General features: G+C 24.7%; 1 protein-coding gene across 8 annotated transcripts in view; it reads left to right on the top strand.

Moving 5' to 3' along the window:
• LOC122715280 (synaptotagmin 1) overlaps positions 1 to 17,556 on the top strand; it is a 35,974-nt gene extending 18,418 nt beyond the window's left edge. For 2 of the 8 annotated variants that reach the window (XM_043937399.1, XM_043937391.1), the window contains exons 2-9: positions 6,643 to 6,757; positions 6,865 to 6,990; positions 8,287 to 8,432; positions 8,513 to 8,611; positions 8,956 to 9,150; positions 9,239 to 9,415; positions 9,633 to 9,884; positions 11,428 to 11,826. In XM_043937399.1, the coding sequence (XP_043793334.1) occupies positions 6,646 to 6,757; positions 6,865 to 6,990; positions 8,287 to 8,432; positions 8,513 to 8,611; positions 8,956 to 9,150; positions 9,239 to 9,415; positions 9,633 to 9,884; positions 11,428 to 11,622 (1,302 nt within the window). In that variant the 5' untranslated portion in view covers positions 6,643 to 6,645 and the 3' untranslated portion in view covers positions 11,623 to 11,826. Of the gene's footprint in view, positions 1 to 5,180; positions 5,605 to 5,920; positions 5,994 to 6,642; positions 6,758 to 6,864; positions 6,991 to 8,286; positions 8,433 to 8,512; positions 8,612 to 8,955; positions 9,151 to 9,238; positions 9,416 to 9,632; positions 9,885 to 11,427; positions 11,830 to 11,922 lie in introns of those variants that run through there. The other 6 variants (XM_043937358.1, XM_043937367.1, XM_043937349.1 and 3 more) reach the window with 6 other exon arrangements.
• The last annotated feature ends 662 nt before the right edge of the window (positions 17,557 to 18,218 follow it).

The following is an 18,218-nucleotide window of genomic DNA, read 5'->3' on the forward strand; positions in this document are numbered from 1 at the left end:
TTCTATGTAGAGTTATATATTTTCAAAATATATTTAATAATAATTAAATAACAAATAATTATAAGAGTAACAAATCCGAGTAAAGTTAAAAATAAATTAAAAAATAAAAATAAATTCCAAAATTGTATTCGATAAATTATTTCTAAATAATTTATTTTTTTGTAATAGATAAAAAAAAGTGATGAAATTAGAAAATTTAAAAGTAAAATTAAAAAATGTTTAAATAATTGAAGTTCAATGCAAATCGAATAATATAACGATTAACTCTATGTTTTTATTTGTCTTCTTATATTTATTTTACAATTTTAGGTTATATTTTCACTTAATTTTTATTTATTCCTTAAAGAGCTAATATTAAATAATTAAATATATTATTAAGCACTGTAGCACATATTATTACCTGGTATTAAATAATTGGATATTTTTCGAATACACTTTGTTGTTATTCTCAATTTAAATCAAAATCTTACAGAAATATTTCATAAAACACAAAACAAAATCCTCTGTAATTAAGAAATTCACTTTTTTCACAACTATATCATAATAAAAAATTTTTGTCACAATTTTTTGAATCTTTGTTCTACACTATATTAGCTTTCATAATTAACTTAATTAAAAAGAAACAACAGCATGTATTTTGGCGAACATATTTCCATGATGTTTCAAAGTATTCTAACCTCTCTCAAAAGGATAGCTTCGCCGGATTATCCTTGAAACGTGAAACAATGAGATAAAATTAAATGAGAAAGAAAAGATAAAAAGGAGAAGAAAAAATAACATAGCAACATCCATCGGATCCTTTGTTTCCAAGAATGACCATTGCCGAGTTGTGGAGAACTATTGCGTGCGTGGGTGACGCGTGTCTGACGTCAATTTATCGTCGCCGCGACGATAACGATTATTTTGTCAGACTGCGAATAATAGTCATACCTCTGTTATCGTCTTATCGAATTTTATTGGAGGCCAATGTCGGAATTACGAGACAGCAAAATGAAAAATTTTTAATTCTATAATATTGATAATACAAATGTTTCATCTGATTTTTCATCCCAAAGATTTTTGCCGCGAATTTTTTCATATTTACCGCCATATTAGTTATCCTTTTCACGATTTATACGAAGGAGAAAAAAAAATTTCCCAACTGAAAATTTTTCACCATGATAAATGTTCACTGTTTGGTGAAAATTTTTTATTTCTCTGCAAAAAATATCTTCTTTTTTGTTTAAATTTAAATATATATTTAGATAAATATAAAGATATTGAAATATATTAGAAAATAGAACTAAAAAATAGAACTTTTAATAACAAATTTTTTTTAATAGAACGGAACTATTTGATATCTATTTTTCAATACAATATCGAAAATATATAATCGTTAGAAATATAGAATAAAAAGAACTATAAAAAAAAATATTAGATTATTATAAAAAAATACTAGATTACATATAAAAAAAATACTAGATATTAACATACTAATAAATATTATAGTAATAATATTATAACATACTAATAAATATTATTATATATATATTATATATTACTAATAAATATATATATAATAAATACTAAATAAAAATAAAAATAAAATAAAATATTAAATAAAAATTTAAAATTAAAAATAAATAGAAACAAAATAAAAATAAATAAAATAAATAAAAATTAAATAAAAATCGAAAATATTCCAAAAATCTAATTGATCTGAATTTTATAATCTTTTTTTTTCAACAAGATAACAAAAAGTAACTGACATCTAACTTCGAATAAAAAAATTACTAAATCGAATAGTAAAATCTTATTGATATCAATGATGAGCTTTATTGAATTTTTCACTTTTTTCGGACTTTTATATTATGTGGCATTTAAAATGTGATTCAATTTTCAATTATTACATGCGATAACATTTCCTATATCATCGTGAACATTGACGTAACCGATAATCGAGATTTACAGATTGTATAATATTTATCTAATTTTTATTTACCTAATATTATTAGATTGTTTAATGATTCTAATTGGATTTTAAAAGAAAGTTTCAGTTTTTGAAATATAAAAATACGAAGAAATGAAATGCTTGTGACTTTTAACCACCTTATTGAAGTAGATGGAGTGAAAATAAGTTTTGTGAATATAATTTAGCTTTGCTTAAAATGTTGTTGAATCCTTTGATAAATCTATGAAATGTTAGAGAAATAGATATTAAAGAAAATAAATATAAATATTTATATAAATTTTATGATATAAAATTATGATTCAAAAACTTATAACTTATTTGTTACAAGAAAATTTGGAATACAAATTGGAACAATTTTGGAACAATTAATTATTAGTTTTCTTATTGATTATATTATTCAAAGTTACTAAATTTAACTAAATAATACTTTTCTAAATAAATTACTTATTTAGAATATTATTTAGAATTATATATATATTTTAGAATATTATTTAGAATTATTTAGAATATAATATACTCTTAATTATTAGTTTTATTCACATAATACTAATTATACTACTTATTCATAAAATACTAATTTTTGAAAAAGATTTTACTTTTCAATATACTACTTATTAATACTTATTAATACTTATTAAATATCAAAAAAAATTATAAATTATAACATTATAAAAATACAAAATTTTCTTAGAAAATAAATAAACAATTATAAAGAAAATAATTTATAAAATAAATAAATAATTATATATGTAAAATTCTCATTTCATTAAAATATAATATATCTGTTAAATTTAAATTTTAAAAAATAGATAAAATAGGAAAATAAAATTAAAACTGAAATAATAAATGCATGAAATGTATTTCTATATTTGCGAAACAAACATAAATGCAATGTAAAAGAATGGTCGAGAGAGGAAAGATGATAGTCACAAATAAAATGATAGAAGTATCGCGATCCAGACACAACTGTGCCTGGTTAAAATAATTTCATATTATATTCCCTGGACGACTTTGTCGTGTTTCCTGATTTCCTTCTTCCCCCTTTTCATCCAACTCGTAATCTTTTCTTTCTGTACACTATAATCCTCACGCGGCATCCTGGTCCTTGACTTTTTTTCACCCCTTAATGTTCGCCCACGCGATTTTTTTTAATATCAACTTTACATTCTTGAACTTGGTTCAAGGCGACATTCTTGAAGATAGAAAGTCTCGCGAAATACTTACTGTCGTTCCTTAACCATCACATCTAATCACTGAAGCTGGAAATAAGTTTCGATACATTAAATTTATCAAAAAATTGTTATTTAAAGAAAAGAAAGTTTAAAAGAAAAATTATATAGTGAATTAAATTAATATTATCTAATATTACTTATGTCCTCATATTACATTCGAATTTATATGGTCCGAACTAAATTTTCAGATTGAGGTTAGTTTCCTACTTATTTTGAATTTTGATTCTTTCAATACCAAGTTTTTTCTTACATTGTTCAATTCAGTTCAAGGTGATATTTTTCGATCGAAGATAGAGTTTCATGAGAAATTCATTGTTGTTCCTGGCATATAGCCATTTTGTTTATATGTGAATGAGAGACTATTATATGTTTCACTTTTGGAGTTGGAAATAAGTTATACATTAAATTTAATGTGTAAAAAAAAATTGTAATGTTAGAAAATTTAAAGAAATTTAAAAATAAAATTATAAAATTATAATTTATAATGATAACTTTTTAAATGGTAAATAGAAAAAAAATATATTACAGTTGGATCAAAGTCAATTGATTACTTAAGACCATTCAAACAGTATCTTTTGGAATATTGCTATGTATACTTTTCAAAGACAGAATATAGGTATAACAAAAGGTATAACAAAAGTTGAACTGACTTATATAAAAGACAGATGTTCTAATAATTATTTTTAACGGTAAACAGAATAGTTGATAGAACAAATAGAAATAATTAAACAGGTACTTAATAGAATTGATTAAACCATTTAGAAAGAGCTTTGTTGTTTTATCAATAAATCACTACATGCCTTCCTGAAATCTTAAGTAAATTTACAATTGAAAAAGTGACTTACAATTCAAAAAGTGACTACTTTAAGAAAGAAAAAAAATATTCATTTTTAGTTATGACTGATAAAATGATCAATAAAATTAATGATTAAAAATAAATGATGAAAAATAATACTATATATAATAATGCTTAATTTTTCTTTATCCTACATATTATACAGATTATATTAAAGAGATTAAATAGTGAGAAAGAATTATAATATACAAAGGAAAAAAAAATTGAATTGAAATTGAAAAATATATAAAAATATAAAAATTATTTCTATACTAAATATTATCCAATATTCATTTAAGAATCCTTCATTTGAACAATTATTCTTCTACGAAATATTCTTTTTTTCAGTGATAATTTTTCAGATTTCAAATAACTTTCAGAAACCATCTTTTTTCAAAGAGCATAGAATAAATGCTTGCTACAAAGAGCAGCCGACAGACGTTTTTACATTTGCTAATTAAAAATTCGCTGCACGCGTTCGAGAAAAATAAAAAAATAGAACCCGGAAATAGCGGTAGAGGTCGTTGCAGAGTAACGCACGCGATCATTATGAGCACAGTGTAATCAATGTATGGATAAGGAATAATGTTGCTGGTGATATAATTTATAACTGAAAAAATTGTTGATAACGCAATTAATAAGCTATTATTACGAATATTTTTACTTTTTTTTTCATTTTTCCTATATTATATTTTTTTTTATATTTTATTTTTATTATGCCATTCTGAATTCTAATTTTAAAATTACTTTAATTTTAAAATTTTAAATTACACTTTAAAATTTTATTCTTTTTTATTCTTCTCATCATTAATTATTTTGCGTTCAATTATTTACATTATTTTATTTATAAATTGATTTTATTTGTATAATATTATACACGATATTAAAAAAAAAAAAATTATTTTTCTCTCGCATTCAGTATTACAAATATAACATTTTTCGTTGATATCCAATGACGTATTAAAATAGAAATCTGTAGACCACGATACGCATGCGAATTTAATCTGCAAATGCGGAAGCACAGTGTTGATTGTAAAATCTCGCAGTGGTTACAGAAACATGGAATCGAAAGAATGAAATCCATTTTTACGATTTATATTAAATTTTTCAATAATTGAAAGAAAATGTGAAAATCGAAACTTTTATAAATCGCATTTCGTGTAATTTTCACTTTTCCTTTTTGTTTGATGTGTAGTGTATTTTTTTTTTCGTGTTATTTTATTTCCAATTAAATTATAAAAAGTTAGAAATGTGTGCAATTAAAGTAACAATATATTTCGAGATATTGTAAAATATAATATTAAATTATTTTTTGTTGAAGACAATACCAGTCTGTATACACATAGACTTCAATAGTATGAACAAAGTTTTCTAACAACACTTGTCCATGACGTTTAACTGATCTATAATTTCACTTAATCATAAAAAAAACAATTGATAACACAACACGTACATGTCCAAGTATCAAAAGCTATTTAGAAAAAAGTTATAAATATCGTCCAATTTTTCTATACTTAATCTAAAATTAAAATATTGCATCGTATAAAGCTCTATCATGTATTCATCGAATCAAGGAAAACGAAAAGGTGAAGGAATAACACGAGTGTAATAATTTAAATAGAATTAAAAATTTTTAAATTTTAAATTAAAAATTAAAAATTACGTAATAATTTTAAGAAAAAAATCTTTTAAAAATTAAATCGTTTGTTTAAATTAATTTAGAAAAAAAAATTATTAAATTTAGCTTTTCTTTTGTACGTATATATTTTTATATTGTAAAAAGATCTACTCGATATTTTCTTTTTTTCTTTTTTCTGTTCTATAAAAAATATTTATATTTATAACATTTGTATAATTTTTCCCAAATCATCATACATTTTGAATAACCACAAGAAGTACAAGAAGTTTAGTAAAAAAAATTTCAAAAGAGGATAGAATTCAAATCGTTGTTCTCACAGCGAGCTTTATTTCAATGGTAAGCATCGCGTAAAAAAATTTTACTGCTTCCAGGAAAAAAGTTATTATTTTTTTTTTTTCGATCATAATCCATGACACACTTTTAAAAAAAAATGCATTAAATGTGATATCGCTGGAACTCGTGCGAATTCTTGATGAATTGTATCGATATTGACTATAAATGGTAATAAAAGCACTGTGTGACTAAAATATTTATTATTATGCGTTGAAAATATTAAAAATAAGGATAGACATGTTGAGAACTTTGAATTTTTCTAACTGAATGATTAAGTATATTTTTTTTTATTCAAATTTATAATCGTACAATATAATTTTTATAATTATAATTTTTCCACTCATTTATTCAAAATTACGATTTTTATCAAATTGCAAAAGAATATTCTGAATTGAAAATCATTAATTTTGATAAAATTTTGACACTTAAAAAAAAATTTATACCTATTTTAATTATTAATACTTCGGCTTGAAAACAATTTTCAAAATTAAAAATAATACATAAATAATTTTTAAAATAATCTTTAGAAATATTCTAGAATTGTTATTATTATCATGAATAAATTTTTAAAAAGAAACTTTTAATAAATTGTAATATATCAATTGACAATAGCAGTAGCATAAATATTAAAATATTTATTTTAATATTACAGAAAATGCCTGCCATTAACAAGAGAGAAGCTGAGAAGGTGCCGGAAGAGCAACCGGAGGAGGTCGTTGAATCGACGTTAAAAACATTTTTGAGCACCGAGATGGAAATAAAAGAAGGTAAATTCAAGAATTCTTGAAAATTGTTCTTTGTTCTTCTCTCTTTACGCGAAAGATTTTCCTTTCGGATTATTATATATTGTTGTGTTATTATTTGCGTTTTGCAGCCACAGAGGCAGAGGTAGTGACCGAAAATGCTGGGAAAAATTTTGAAACTCAAATGGAAAATCTCGGTAAAGAAATCGCGGAGGAAATGGGAATACCAACATGGGGACTTGTTGCCATTTTAATAGGTAAAAAAAAAAATGGTTGAGATTTTTGCTATTTTTTTTTTATGTACTTTATTAATAGGATAAATGATACAAAAAATAAAGTAAATTCTTTGTTCTTAAAATAAGATAAGTATATCTTTAAGAACATAGATATCACAATTTATACCTATACAATTTATCATATTTTTTAAAATATCTTTAATTTTTTGATATTGCAAAAATTGTTAAAAATCTTTTTCTTTAGATACATATATGTACATATATACTGATTCTTCTTTAGATACTGTATCTTCTTTAGATACATATATGTACTGATACTTAAAGAAACTATGAAGCACATGAAATTATTTGAATTTTAGGAATGGAATAATTTAAACATTATAAAAAATTCACTTAAACAGTATAAAAATAATTTTAAAAAATCTTACAATTGATTTTAAATCTAATATATTGAATATGTTTATATAATATTTTATGCAAAAACTTTGTGAGGAAGCTAGAGAGAAAAAGAACTTTCACGAGATTTATTGATAATAAAATACTGCATCAATAATATATATATAAAAGTTTTCAGATAACACTTTCACATAAAGTCAAAAGCAATAATGATTTTCTATGTACAAATATTTCCACAAAGTAATAATAATATCTACACAAGAAGACACAAAACAATCTGAAAACTTTTTCTTTACCTAAAAAAACAGTTGATCCTAAAACATTTTACTCTTTCAGATAACTCGAACATTGCTGAACATACTCCAAACGAACAACATTAATTGTAAAAATTTCCTTTGTTTCAGTTGCGTTTGTAAATAAGAATATTTTTATTATTACGACATATCATTTTTAAAAAAATTGCATTCGTTACACAGCAGAAGCATTAATGGAAAAATATAAAATACAAAATAGAAAAATAAAAATTGCTTTCGTGCTTGCGAATTTTACTTGAATAGACGCACTATGCGCATGATGTCAACCAAAAATAAGGTGGAACGAAATTTAAAATATCGAAATCCTTTACATACTTTTTAATACCGAAAAGAAAATGGTGTCGAATTTTATTATACAATTTATATTCTAGAATTTTAATATAATAAATAATACCATAAAAATAGGAATGATAAAATTAAAAAAATAGATTCAAAGAAAAAATGAAATATTTACAATTTTTGCCCCTCAGAAATTCATTTAACAGGAATCAATTTTCATTATTAATTAGTTACCTAATAATAATTTCTTCGTTCCACCAAACATCCATTACAACACCAAATCATTTTTTTAATTCTTTCAAATTTCTCCCTTCTTATGCTTGAGTAGCTGTAAGCGTAGTAGTTCTCGGAATCTGCTTCTGCTGCATCAGAAGATGCTGTCGCAAAAGACGATCCAAAGATGGAAAGAAAGGATTGAAGGGGGCGGTGGACTTAAAATCTGTTCAACTATTGGGAAGCACGTACAAAGACAAGGTACGTAATCGTGTTCCATGACTTCATGTAGATATTAGACGCACATTCTACACTCGTGGAATCCACTTCGATTTGTTAAGGTCCAGCCGGATATGGAAGAACTTACTGACAATGCCGAGGAACCAGATGAAGCTGAGAGTAAGCAGAGCGAGGTGAAACTTGGGAAACTTCAATATAAGGTAAAATTTTTTTTTTTTCAATCTCCATCATCGTCGATCCTTGGCAATCTTTATCATCAAATCGTTCTTAAAAAATTTATCAATTATCATTTAACAAATCAAGAGAAATAAATTCTAAATTAAATTAATTAAATTAATTTATAATATAATATAATAAATATAATAAATATAATATAATAATTTAATAAATAAATTAAATTAATTAAATAATATCAATCTTATTTCTTATCAATAATGAAAAGAAGAAATAATTTCAAAACATTTCAAATGTTATATTAATTGTATTTATTAATATACCTGTTTATCCCAATTAAATAAATTATTATATCATTGAACGTTTGCAGCTCGAATACGATTTCAACACGAACAGTTTAGCGGTAACGGTGATACAAGCCGAGGAACTGCCAGCTTTGGACATGGGTGGTACTTCCGATCCGTACGTAAAGGTTTATCTACTACCCGACAAGAAGAAAAAATTCGAAACAAAAGTGCACAGGAAAACGCTTAGCCCAGTCTTCAACGAGACTTTCACATTCAAGGTTAGCCGAGTTCTTTTTTCGACAATCAATTCAATGAATCCACTTATATTTTTTCAAAGAATGATCGAGGGACATACTTGTTTTCCAGAGCGTACCTTATGCGGATGCGATGAATAAAACTCTCGTTTTCGCGATCTTCGACTTCGACAGGTTCTCCAAACACGATCAGATCGGTGAAGTCAAGGTTCCACTGTGCCAAGTCGATTTGGCCCAAACGATCGAAGAATGGAGAGAACTGCAGAGTGTCGAGGGTGAAGGTGGTCAGGTAATATATTTTTTTATATATTGATTGATGCAATCCATAAAAAAAAATTATTAAGCTACTTTTAAAAAGATTTCAATTATTATTTTGTAAAATTTAATATACGAAATATATTTGCGTCTCTCTTGTTCTTTTTTTTTTTTTACAAAATATTATTGAACATCATTATTTTAAAACAGTGAGTCTCGTGGAGATTAAAATTCATGTAAATTCATTACAGGATAATAAATTAGGTGATATTTGCTTCTCGCTTCGATACGTGCCCACTGCTGGTAAATTAACTGTGGTCATCTTGGAAGCGAAAAATCTGAAGAAAATGGACGTCGGTGGTTTATCAGATCCTTATGTAAAAATTGCTCTTATGCAAAATGGCAAAAGGTTGAAAAAGAAGAAAACGTCTATCAAAAAATGCACTCTTAATCCGTATTACAACGAATCATTCACGTTTGAGGTACCCTTCGAACAGATACAGGTACGAATCTTTAAAATTTATCTATGATCCTCCATTTATTAAATTGGTGTATATGAAATTGATAATTGTATTGAATTTAAAAAAAATTAATTTACAATCTTGTTAAAAAAATATATTAATTAAAAAATTAGTAGAAGAATAATTGTAATTCTTTATAAATATAAAAGCTATAAGTATAATAATTATAATATTTTTCATCAAATTTAAATATCTTTCTTAAATTTGATTGGTAAGAATTTGTAATAAAATTAAATTTCATATAGATCAATTTAATACATATTTGGTTCTCCACGTTTGACACAGTTCACAAACACAGGTAACAGTACACTTCAACATTTTTCTATTATTCTTATTACATATTAATTAGTCACGTTTTCTTTTCAATTAATTTTTAGACAAAATTCACGACAATAATTTTTTTTTTACTTTTTTTTGTACTACTATAGTATAAGATACTTGGTAAATATTTAATATTCATTGCAAACGGATGATTTAAACTGAAAACACGAATAAATGATCTGTATGTAATGTGATAATAAAAAAAAGTATCTTCATAAAGTATCGACAATATAATGCGCACTATTTTTATTCTAGAAAGCAATTTTACTATAAATAGATAAAAAAGTTCTTTACTTCCATTTTTGAATAAAAAGAAAGGCTAAAAAAGATCTTATATTTATTTAAAAAGGGATTAAAACAGCTTTATGAAGGGACCAATATTTCAATTTTTTTTAAATGTCATACTTTCGGATTGTAAAACGTGTACTAAAATATTATATTATTCGCTACGTAATATCGCTGTCACTTTATTCATATATGAGCTTCAGAATTACGCTTAAACGCTTTGCATGCTCTTTGAATCGAAGGTCAGACGTGTCTAAAGAAGGAACATCCTTTTTAAACTAAACAATGTAAGTTCATTAAACAAGCTTTGCTTATTACTTGCATATATTACCGCTTAAAAGTTTAGGCTTACTTTTAATATTTATTTATAAAAAAAAATAATGCATATGATGATCTTTATTCTTGATATCAATTAATTTATTTTTAAATTTTTATATATTTTATATATTTTTATATATTTATTTTATATATAATTTATATATTCCTTATTTAAAAAAGAGATGCAAGTATTTTTCATATCAAATAATAGTAGTAAGTAATTTCAAATTTTTAAACGGTAATAAAATTTTCTTTTTATATAATTATATTCTTTTTATATTATATTTTTAATATATTCTTTTTATATTAAAAATCATTAAAAATTCTACATTGTAAATATCCCATAATATCAGTTTTTTTTTTATTATATTTTTATTCTTTCGTAGACTAGTTTTCTAAAGTACTAGTTTCCTAAAACATAAATTCCCTATAAATTCCCTATATATACTTACATTTATATACTTATATTTTTCGATATTCTATTTTTAATAAACTTTTTTGTAAACACGTTACAATCCGGAGGTTATGGCAACAAACAAAAAAAATATATATATATTTCCGTGAAGAGACTGTGTGCACTAATGCGTGATTTCACGTTTAGAAAGTGCAATTGGTTGTCACGGTAGTCGATTACGATCGTATCGGCACATCAGAACCCATTGGGAAGGTCGTCTTGGGGTACAACGCGAGTGGAACAGAGTTGAGACACTGGTCCGATATGTTGGCATCCCCGAGACGTCCTATCGCTCAATGGCACACGCTTAAAGACCCCGAAGACGGCGACAAGAAGGACTAAGAGATCGTTGAGAAAAGTTCGTTATAGAAAAAAAACAGGTAATGCACACCAAATGGTTCTAAACAGATATGACAAATACAGAATACAGAAGCATTATTATTTAAATTTTTTGTTTCGTTCCGTTCTGTTTGCTTTCGCCTCATTTTATAAACTACATATATATATATATATATATATATATATATATATATATATATACATATAATATGTATAGATATATACGTACATATTATACATAAATGTGTATATATGTATTTTCCAACGTGGACGATATATCAATGAATTTTTTTAAAAACACAGGTTTTTTTTATGAGAAAAAAGAACAAAGAAAAAAAAAAAGGATGTGCAGTAAGAAATAAAAAAAAAAAGAAAGATTAAAATAAATAGAAATGGGATGTAACGATCTCCCCGATGTAATTGATCGAGTTTATTCGAGAAATAATCATGCACGAGAATAAAAATGAGCGATATAGATGAAGAGAGAAAGATAGAGAGAGAAAGATAGAATGAAAGGGAGAGAGAATGTGAGAGAAAGAGAGTAAAATAGAATGAAAGAAAAATAAGAAAAACAAAGGGAATACTTTAGTAGATATTAATAATCTATTATTATAAATTAAACAACAATAAAATACCACCAAAAACGTTTTAGTATTATATAATATGTTCTCATGGAGTGTAGCGTCTTGTATATATATTATATATTATCTATCATACCTTTTTCTGTAGATGTAACAATTGAATGAAAACTTCAAGTAAATGCGTCCTCTTCAAGATATTTCGAGATAAAGCATTGAATACTTTTTGCAAAACACGTTGTTTCGACTTCCATATACGAATTCCGATCAATAGTTTTCTTTTTCATTAAAATTTCATTTCATTTCTTTTTAATTAAAAGCATATTTGATAAAATGTTTATATACTATATTGACACTGTTAATCTTATTAAATATTTATATATGGAACATATAAATGTGTGCTATATATTCTATGTATATAGTATACGAAAGATATATATAAACATATAATGTATACGGTGTAAATTATACTTATCTTGAATTGCGAGAATAGGCAATACATAGGCAAAATCTTATTTATAAAAAATTGATGATGGTATTTTGTATGTATAAATCAATAATTGTTTTCATGAAACAAATTCATGTTTATAGGTTATGATTATATTATAATTAATACACGATAGTTGCGAGGTTAAATGTTTTGTTATTCGTTAAACTACATTTATAGTTATATTTATTTTAAACGAATGGATTAAACTTTTTTTAATATTTAATCAATATTCTTTTGTTTGAATCACATAAACGAGCTAATAACGAAAACTATGATCGAATTATTTTCCTGCAAAAAAGTCAATGCTTTTGATCGTAATATCTTCGTGCAGTAACAACTTTATACTGACTGCGCTATAGGGAATTCAGTCGATCGAAATGAATAAGCAGATTGGCGGAAAATTCAAAAATTTTTTGTGCAAAACAAAAAATTAAACTTTAATAGTTTCATTCGCAGAGATATTGTCACGATAGTTTTTGTTGTAACAGCATCTTTCGATTATAATATTTTTACTATAGTATCAATTTATAATTTACTTGTTTTTTATGGATAAAATTATATTATTATATTATTATAATCGATAGATGCTAATGACAATTTTTCTGCGAATTGAACTTAAGAAGAATTAGTTTCGTTGTTTTGATTGTTGAGTTTTTGAAATTGAACCTACGGAATTTTGGATAAAATAAAGTCAAGCGTGCCGGGAAACATTTTAATATTTTAATTTGATATGCATGTTTGATTTTCCCGCGATTCTGCCTCTTTATTCTAAGTATACATATGCGTGTACGTGAAACTGTAAACATATTGGTATATATATATTATATATATTTACCACGTGTTATATATGCTGATAATGTTATTGTTTTTCGAAAACAGGCCTATCGAATATATAATTTATGTTATCGTTCTATTACATTATTTCTTGGATAATAAACATAAGAAGGAAAAAGTTAAATAAAAAAAAAAAAAAAAAAAAGAAAAGAGTAGTGACGAGTCCACGGTGGTTCTCTATATATATTTTGGGAATTGATAAAAAGAATAATTCGAAGAAAAAGCATTCTATAATACGTTTCAAACCAAATTTAACAAAATAATTACGAGAACGTCCCAAGATTTACAAAACATTACTATTATCATTACAAATATATATATTATATACTATATGTATCCTTTGAGAAAAGATAAAAATCAATTGTTAGAAAACTGACTTTATACAGTATTAACTGAGTTTGACTGCTATAAAAAAAAAAAAAATTCATATATTTTATTGCATCGTTGACCTTGAAAGCTACGAATTCGACTGAAAAAAGGAAAACGGATTAATAAATATATACGTGTTTTAGAAGAAGAAAACACGTTAATAAAAAAAATTCAAAGAAATAACATATATCGATAAGATAATCGTTTCCATCAGTCTAAATCGATAGCAACCTATATATAGTTTGTGACTTATAGTGAATGAAAAAAAATACCTAAATGTAAACGGGCCTTAACGCTTTTTCCAATTCTCCTTTCTCTCCCATCACCCTCATTATCGAAGATGCGATAAAAAAAAACTTTGTAAATATCACGTCATGAACATTTCAGTAATTGATAATCATGTATTAAATCCATTCATTCATCATAATAATTGAATATTATTTAATTCTCAATATAATTCGATGTTTGTTTATTTCATGTTCGTTCACTATAGTACATGTTTCACATAATGACAAGGAGAAAAAAAAATATTTGCACGCAATCAAGTTCAAATAATCATGTAACAATATCACTACTAACAACATAAGTAATAATGTTAACTATATATAAAAAAAATATATCGTGAAAAGAATGTCAGGTATAGCCAAAGATTTTGTAAAAATTATGTTTCTCATAATCGTTATAAAATTCTATGGTGTTACACCTGATTGAATTCAAACACGAGATGTGTACAAAGAAAAAAAATATAAAGATCGATATCGAAGTAAAAATTTCTTCAAAACAAGAAGAAAATCTCTCTCTCATACATTTCCAAAATTTTGAAGCTATTCCAGTGATATACGTTTACTTGCTATATATCAGTTATATTATATAAACTATAATACAAAAATCCGAACGAATTATCGATTGTTAATGATATTTAACATAAGAAACAAACTGGTGTTGCTTGGAATTTAAGATAAAAAACATTTCGTTAAGATTAAATATTAATTGCATTATATTTCGAGCAACATCAGCTTATTAAACAAAAAATAATGTGTCACGAATAAATATACTTCCTTAATTCAGTTAATTCTCTATACATCATAAAATGAAATAAGAACAAAAATTATTATAATTAAAAATGCATATAAAATTAAGAATAGATTAACTTTTTAAGCTTATGTTTGTTTATCGTATATACTACTTGCGAAGAAGAAAACTGAATAATTTAGTTGATGATTAATTTAATGTTATAGTACTTGATTTAAATTAATTAAATTAATTGTTTATTATATTAATGTAAATTTAATATAACATTAAATTAACATGTGAGAAACAAAAAAAAAATCGATGACATCATTGTTTCTTATATAATTAATTTTCATTTTTGGATCCCGTAAATGGATCGTTAAAAGACTCGATGCCAGAATACGATCGCCGATTAAAGTATCTAGTCCAAAAAGCAAAATACTACATATTATATATTAAGTCACTCGAAATAATAACATATACGTACAACTTTGCCGATAAAGTCGATGATTATAATAAAATTTATTATAATAAATATATAACGTGTTGATATAAAATTATATTCTATTTGACTTAAAAAGTACATGCACTAAACAATAGGTCAAATATTGAATATCGATCTGAACTGCTTTTGTCTTTATACTTTTTAAAATGACTTTTTAAAAATATTTATATATACCATTCAATTGTAATGTAGAAAATGATATCCATGAAACGCTGAAATAATATTACAAAGATTTATTCTAGTGATAGTTCACAGAATCGCGAATGTAAAATAGCGATTTGATATTATCTGATGATTATCTTGATAGTTTGATAGTTCATGGCACTGCTTATAACAGCGTTTCAGTCGGCAAAGTGGTACACATTGATTCACACAATCTAGTGCAATCTAGAAAAACAGTCGTTAATATACATAAAATCGATCATTATAAATAATATAGAAAATGTAGAATAGAGATGTGTAAATGTAGTTGTAATGTAGAACAAATTCATAGATATATCATTCCAATCTTCTCCTGAATCCCAATGTTGAAATCTTTCTCTAGATTCGAAATTGGGATTTGGTTTTCTTATCGTGCGCGAATAGCGCTTAAGATACATGATCGCTAACACTTAACCAAACTTGGTTCTATCATTTGTTCAGGACCAATTATCATAAAGATTATCAATAGCATGTTCGAATCATGTTATTATTGCAGCATTGTACTTAAAATCTTTAATGAGAAAATAAAGGGGGTTTACTGTTAAAAAAAAAAAAAAAAGCGCCGTGAGCCCGGCATCGATCGAGAAGTTACGATAAGCGCTTGCTATATGCAAAGAACGAATGTTATTTTTTTTTTCTTTCTTTTTATTTGACAAATTGTATTACGTAAATTTATTTTAATTTTTACATACAAATGTTAAGTGAAATGTAAAATTGAAAAAATATGGATGATACAATAACTTTATTTAAACAAATTATAATTGAAGTTCTATATAAGATGAAAAGTATACTGAAATATAATGTTATTTTTTAACTCACTTTTTTGAAATTATTAATATTTTTTTATTATATCTTATCTAATTGATAAATATATTAAGAATAGGAAAAATTGATTCGGAATATGACTCAAAGACTTTGAATATTTTTACGTAAACTCATTATTTTTTCGTTTTTATTCTCTTTTAATTAATATTCACAACATTTGGACAAATCACTCATCTGAAGTTGCAGCTAAAGATGTTCATGTGGACGAATTTTCTAATTCTTCATATACATTATATCGATCTTTACCTGAAAATCGATAACTTCATTGAATAGTATTAGTCGTGACTAACCTCAAAAAGAATTGCTAAGAGAATCTTTCGGAATCAAACAAAAACGTTACCGGTATTATTGAATGTAATTGAATATAATACGATTCAATGTATCATAATCATGTGAAAAACTATGGACGATGGAACCCGCAATATGTGATAAAGTTATAATTACTTTTCAAGATGGAAATATATGATAGAATACCGTTTTATGATTATTATCGGTGCTACCTATAATGTCTAAATAGTGCCTTTCATTGCTTTCGAAATAATTTCCGAATGTAGCGCTACTGATGTACTGACAATCGATCGATGTCGTCGTTCTTGACGTAATATTAAAATAATATTGTAGATATATAACACATATTCATACACAAAGAAAAGAAAAAAAAACACAATAGGGATACCAATTATCGAAGTGGCACGAATTTCTAGATAAAAATAAAATTATCAATTGGCACGTTTATTAATAAACATAACCTTGCGAAAAATAATAATAATAATATTGATATTAATAATAATTAATTTAAAAAGAATGATACGCAACGCATAGTGATTTAATTGAGTAGACCGTATACATGATGATACATATATATATAATATAATAATATAACGGAAAATATTCGAATCGATGAGAAATGGTAATCGATTTGTGCAGGTTCACGATTGTGTACGTTAAAGAAAAATTTAAAGAATCGAACAGTGTTGAAAGTAATACTCAAGGAAATTCTATTCGATGCAATGCTGATCGTTCTTTGAATAATTCATTTTTTTAATGAAAAACAATTAGAGAATAGCATATGACTGATTTCTTTAATTATAAAGTTTTTCATTCAATAATTTTGTTTGAGTAATCTTTATTATATCTTAATGAAATAAGTTTGCATTTTTCTTTTCCTTATAAAATGGAAATAAAGTAATTTTATTGAAAAATGACTTATTTTTACTTATTTAATATTTTAAATATTTTTTTTAAAAGAACTTTTTTTTATTAATCAATGATTATTTATACATATAATGTCTTCTAAAAGAATTTTGTAAAAGATCTTAATTCAGCATTGTGCTTAGGTGACTGAAACACGCTCGAAAGTATTCGGCAAAATTGAAAATGGATTTACAATGATATGTGAGCAAACAATACATGTGCCTAAGACCTTGATGCCTGTGCTTTTTTACGAAGTGTAATAACTACATTACGTAGTATTCATAAAAAAAAAATACATTTAAACTTTCGAGTAATCATTACGTTCCTTATTATTTTTAAAATATTCAAATTCTATTTTTAATTTTTTATACTATTTTTATTGTTGATAGAAATTAATTTTTCCTCATAATTTATCGTGTTTCTCTTCTCTAAATATTTTTATTAATAATAAACTTTATTTTAATGATGAAAACATAACAGTATCATTATTAGTAACATCATTAGCATTCATGAATTATCGAAATCACACGTAATTGAAGATTGTTTTTTCTTTCTATATATTTATAAACGAAGATTAATTGAAAATTCTTAA

The sequence above is a fragment of the Apis laboriosa genome, unplaced genomic scaffold (genome assembly GCF_014066325.1).
Source record: "Apis laboriosa isolate Shangri-la unplaced genomic scaffold, ASM1406632v1 scaffold112_cov148, whole genome shotgun sequence".
In the NCBI taxonomy this organism is placed as follows: Eukaryota; Metazoa; Arthropoda; class Insecta; order Hymenoptera; family Apidae; genus Apis; species Apis laboriosa.